Genomic DNA, 6,000 nt, shown 5'->3' on the forward strand with positions numbered 1-6,000 from the left:
TTAATATTTGTGATATGAGACTATGTAATGTTACAGTAAAATAACGTAATGTCAGCAGCGGATGAAAGAAGTTCAAAAGTAATAGCTTCAAAAATAACCAGCAACAGCGAAATGCACTGCACAGGTGACGTCTAAATGAAATGATTACCAGGAAAACAGACCGCCGTGCTATACATGACTAAATCTGGTGTCGGAGGACCATAATGGATGGAAACATAACCGGTGACAGCGCACACTGACACGGGATGAAAACATTTCGGTGACAGCGCACCTGCACACTGACAGCATTATCCATGTCTGCGCATAGGCCTTATAAACACAAAACACAAGCTATAAGTAAGTTCTACTTATATCGCGTGCATGCTCGCCGGGCTTTTCACTGTGCAAAGTCGTCTTATTCAGCCCATGCTCAGTGGAACAACTAGTGCTTGCTATCTGGTCTTATTCGAGAAACTGCCTATTTTTGGAAGCTTTGCTTTTATCTTTCTCGGCTGCTTCTTTCAATGTTCGCATCTGAAAACACGCTTTTGTGTTGTACTCCATCGCTTCTCACTAACATGCTGTCTGAACTCTTCTGTGAAGATTTTGCTATCCATTAGGAGCACGCATGTCAATAATTACCATAACCCAGAATTACGCACGGGCACACTTTACACATTTTTGAACATCAACTTGCCCATTTATCCTTTGTAGCAGTTCCGAGTACCACCTGCCATCCAAGTGGCGCTTTCGGGGCCCTCCGACACAGAGACACAGGCGATGGGGTTGACAACACACCAGTTTATTGTAGGGAGTGGGCAAGGTGGAACAAGGCCAAAACAGATGGAATACATGTCATGACAATGGCTCCTCTCCTGTGTGTGTGTGTGTGTGGAGATGGGGGTTTTACCTGTTGCGCGTTGATTGGTCGAACAAGCAACAGGCGTACAGCCACCCTGATCCTGGGCCCAATAACCTAGACAGAAGACAGGTGTGGCTTCTCAAACAACACCACCACCACACCACATCCTTATTTAAACTTAAAAAATTTAGTACTATAAATATTTACCGCTCACCATAAAAGGTTAGTAGCCGCAAGGCTTTATTATTGCCTTTCCTAAACATGAAAAATAAAATAAAGGTAATAAAGATTTAACATAGCAACATAGCAACCTCCTTCTGTTTGGTCTGTACATTCAGACTTTAATTATAAATTGTTTTGTTTAATACTTTGTTTTATAAAAGAGAATCATCCTTTCTTCTCCTTGACTCCTCAGAATGGCATCACGCCCCTGCACATCGCCTCCAGGAGGGGCAACGTCATCATGGTCAGACTACTGCTGGACAGAGGGGCACAGATTGATGCCAAGACCAAGGTGCCCACTCTTCTGCTCTGTACTGCAAGCAAATATTAAAACAAATGTTATGCACATCTGTATTTAAGGATAATGTGCACCCAGCAGATCATTATCGCAAAAAGACCCAGACAGGGTGATCAGCACTTCACTATGATTGGGGTTATTTTGCGATATTATTATTTTCCTGCTTATTACACAACTACATACTAAATCAAATTACACTTGGAGATGTAATTTTTATTTGAGATGAGTTGTAAATAGTATGCCTAGTTAAAGAGCTTCCACCAGTAAAAAAAACTCCACAACAATATAGCTAATACTGCAGTGAACTGGTTGACAGTGACAACAGTTGTTATTACAGACAGCGGTCGGTTGGGGGTTATTTTGTAAAAATGTCCAGCTGGCTACACATTGTCTTGCTGAATATGAAGCTACTTAATATGTCAAATAATATATTTTAAATGATTGTATAGCATGACATATTATATTATTGTGACAGTTCCAACTACCACACGACACCCAAATGGCATTTTCAGTGCCCTCCGCACAGAAACACAGACGATGGGGTCGAAAACACAACAGTTTATTGTATAAAGTGGGCTAGGTGGAACAAGCCAGGAGCAGATGCAAACATGTCATGACAAGAGCTCCTCTCCTGTGTGTGTGGGGGGATGGGGATTTTACCTGTTGCTTGTTGATAAGTCGAAGGAGCAACAGGTGTACAGACACCCTGATCCCGGGCCCAATTACCTAAACCCAAGACAGATGTGGCTGTTCATACAGTATATGAGCATACAAGCCATACAGAATATGCTTGTATGCTTGAGATTTTAGGGTCGTGGTGAGATATAGTGATTTCTGACAACTGTTCTTTTTGTATACTTTGTCACGTCTGGATGCTTCCTGACTCCCGCTGTTCACTTCCCCTTGTTGTCTTCCTCCCTCCACCCACCTGCTGCTTTTCATATTTATGCCTGTTGTTTTATTTCACACCTTTGCCCCTCCCTCTCTTTGTCTCTCTCGCTCTCTCGCTCTCTCCCTCTCTTTGTCTCTCTCGCTCTCTCGCTCTCTCTCTCTCTCTCGCTCTCTCTCTCTCTCTCTCCCTCTCTCTCTCTCTCTCTCTCTCCAGGATGAGCTGACTCCTCTCCACTGTGCAGCCAGGAACGGTCACGTGCGCATTATTGAGATCCTGCTGGACCAGGGCGCTCCCATCCAGGCTAAAACCAAGGTACATTCATTCATATAAATTTTTGTCAATTTAAATGTATGTGTATATACAATACAATATCGGACTTTTAACTCCCCAGCACATTGGGGAACAGCATAGCTCAGTTCTCAAAGGCAACCTTCAGCCCTTTCCACTTGATTGCTTCCCCCTCAATCGTTCTCCAATCCAAAAAAGAAAAACGGCCTGTGGTTATTAATTGTGCTTCACTCATTACCAAAACAATGGCAACAAGGGATGAATGGAGATAAATCTCGCCCAATTCCAGGCTAGCCGCTAATGTGAATAATGGAGGGCAAAAGAGAAAACGTTCACCGCACAATGAAAATGGGTTTTGGGGTGGGGGACGATCAACGGTGCTGGGGGCCATAAAGACCTTTTGACGGCCTTTAAAAGGTCGTAGCCACTCGGGCAGAACGAGTGTGAGAAATTGTTTTATTTCGGGGCGACCGGGCATCCAAGATTGGACCATCGTGCGTCACCTTTTGCCATGTGCAGTATTAACAAGAGCTTGGAATATTGACGTTTTTGTTGTGTCCTATTTTGAGTTATTTTGTCAAAAATCTATGACGTCTATATGTTGGATCAAGGTATTGCAGCAAGTAGTGCCATAGACATAAAGATGAAGTAACTCCAAAAAGCTCACCAAACAGTAATGTTTGGCACCAGCTATCTAACGGTTTTATTTAACGGCGTTAAAAAAAAGAGGCATTTAAGTATAATTGATTTCATAGTTCCATTTCATCTGTAGATCTCCTTCCCATCTGTTCAAAATTATAATAAAATATTTAAAAGAATAACCCCCCCCCCAACCATTTGAATTACTCATCGACATCCACCATTGTCAGGCCAAATGTTTCACCGCGTCTTCTAAACCAAAGGCAGGGAGAGTAATGCACAATTTAGTTTCATCCCCAGCTCAAACCTGGTTTACAAACCAGAAAGAACCCTGTTTGGGTCGCAAAATTAGTCTAATGAGGCGAATTATAATATCCAAAATATCATAGAAGGATAGGATATTTCCTATAATATTTTGATAGAAGTTCCATAGGATCATATTGGAATTAAATTTTTATTTTTCTATTACGTGTTTCCCAGTTGGGTATCTTGAATATCTCAAAATCAGGACACATCCTTCTTTCTACGCCTTGAGGTGTTTTTTATCTCGCCCTCTCTCTCTCACTCCTTGCTTGCTTGTTGTTTTCTTTTTCATTTCCTCCGCTCTCAATCCCTCCCTTGCTCACCTTGAATCTTTTCCTCTTCCCCCTCCCTTCCCCTCTCCCTCCCTCCCCGAATCCCACCATCTGGTCTCCCATGTCCTTTCCTTCACCTTTCCTCTCAACCCGTCCCTATCCGTCTCCCTGCGGCTCTACCTCTCACTGTACCACCCATTCTTCACTAATAAACTGTACCTACAGTACCAAATCTATTTTTTTAATCCCTCCCACAGAACGGTCTGTCCCCCATCCACATGGCGGCTCAGGGGGACCACATGGACTGTGTGCGGCAGCTTCTCCAGTACAACGCAGAGATCGACGACATCACGCTGGACCACCTGACCCCCCTGCATGTAGCAGCCCACTGCGGTCACCACCGCATGGCCAAGGTCCTGCTGGACAAAGGAGCCAAAGCCAACGCACGGGCACTGGTCAGTGACTTTGTGTTTACTTTAGTGTATTTTTATATATACATATATATATATATATATATATATATATATATATACATATATGTAGATATATGTATATATATCTATATATATATAGAGAGAGAGAGAGAGAGAGAGAGATCAGAATATGCACCAAACAACCAAATAGCATCAAACGTAGTGATTATTTGTATATTTTTAGGATTCTTTCAATCCATAAATGTGAGTCCTTCCCAAAGATCGCCAAAGGAAAATGTATTTATATTCACGTTATAGTGCTTGATGATACAAGGATAAAACACATGGTTATGTTTTTTAAATGGCCTTCTTCTATGCTTGTTGACATGATAATAACGTAAATACAAAATTCAATTTTTTTATTACAAAATAACGTATATTTTCTATAATATTTATTATAATAAAAAACAATGGCTATGAAAAGAAAAAATCACAATTATATATTTTTTCCCTTTTTATCTATAGAATGGCTTCACACCGCTGCATATTGCCTGCAAGAAGAACCACATGCGTTCTATGGATCTGCTGCTTAAACACTCTGCCTCTTTGGAGGCCGTCACAGAGGTGAGATACTTATAGAAAACACTCTTTATATAATATACAAACCATACAATATATTATATACTAAATATACTAACAATATCCCTTTATAGACGGTGGTTAAGTCCAAAAACAGATGCAAGAAGGATCATGAATTTATAATATTGACTTTAGCCCTTGCTTTCCTCTGGATGTATAATTAAAGGAATAAATGTTACTGCTGTTTGTCGAACTGTTCGTCTAAACTAACATGCTATAGCAGAGATTTAATCCGTTGATTATATTCCACTGACAACTTCTTCTTCCGCTCTCGTTGTGTCTGTATGACTGTGTTTCTCTGTTTCTGCGTACAGTCTGGCCTCACTCCTCTCCATGTAGCAGCATACATGGGCCACCTGAACATAGTCAAGAACCTTCTCCAGAGAGGTGCCTCACCCAATGCTTCCAATGTGGTAAGAATGCCAAATGTTACTTCTAAGATTTTCTTCACTTGTCTTCATCTAGATCAGTTTGATTTATCACCTGTGTTTGTGTAGACCAGTTAGACCTGTCACTTCTCTTTGTGTAGACCAGTTAGACCTATCACTAGTCTTAGTGTAGACCAGTTAGACCGATTACTTGTCTTTGTGTAGACCAGTTAGACCTATCACTCGTCTTTGTTTAAACCAGTTAGACCTATCACTTGTCTTTGTGTAGACCAGTTAGACCTATCACTTGTCTTTGTCTAAACCAGTTAGACCTATCACTTGTCTTTGTGTAAACCAGTTAGACCTATCACTTGTCTTTGTGTAGACCAGTTAGACCTATCACTTGTCTTTGTGTAAACCAGTTAGACCTATCACTTGTCTTTGTGTAGACCAGTTAGACCTATCACTTGTCTTTGTGTAAACCAGTTAGACCTATCACTTGTCTTTGTGTAGACCAGATAGACCTATCACTTGTCTTTGTGTAGACCAGTTAGACCGATTACTTGTCTTTGTGTAGAGCAGTTAGACCTATCACTTGCCTTCGTGTAGACCTATCACTTGTCTTTGTGTAGACCAGTAGACCTATCACATGTCTTTGTGTAGAGCAGTTAGACCGATCACTCGTCTTTGTGTAGAGCAGTTAGACCGATCACTCGTCTTTGTATAGAGCAGTTAGACCGATCACTCGTCTTTGTGTAGACCAGTTAGACCTATCACTTGTGTTCATCTCGACCATAGACTTAACACTTATGTTTGTGTTTTTTT

General features: G+C 41.2%; 1 protein-coding gene across 1 annotated transcript in view; it reads left to right on the forward strand.

Moving 5' to 3' along the window:
- The window catches only part of ank1b (ankyrin 1, erythrocytic b), a gene marked incomplete at both ends in the record, with an annotated part of 102,552 nt that overhangs the window by 58,920 nt on the left and 37,632 nt on the right, over positions 1-6,000 (forward strand). Inside the window, 5 exons of the mRNA XM_080018404.1 lie at positions 1,257-1,355; positions 2,467-2,565; positions 4,013-4,210; positions 4,694-4,792; positions 5,122-5,220. Coding sequence (XP_079874530.1) covers positions 1,257-1,355; positions 2,467-2,565; positions 4,013-4,210; positions 4,694-4,792; positions 5,122-5,220 — 594 coding nt within the window. The remainder of the gene's footprint in view (positions 1-1,256; positions 1,356-2,466; positions 2,566-4,012; positions 4,211-4,693; positions 4,793-5,121; positions 5,221-6,000) is intronic.

Source organism: Zeus faber (genome assembly GCF_960531495.2).
Source record: "Zeus faber genome assembly, chromosome: 17".
Taxonomy (NCBI): Eukaryota; Metazoa; Chordata; class Actinopteri; order Zeiformes; family Zeidae; genus Zeus; species Zeus faber.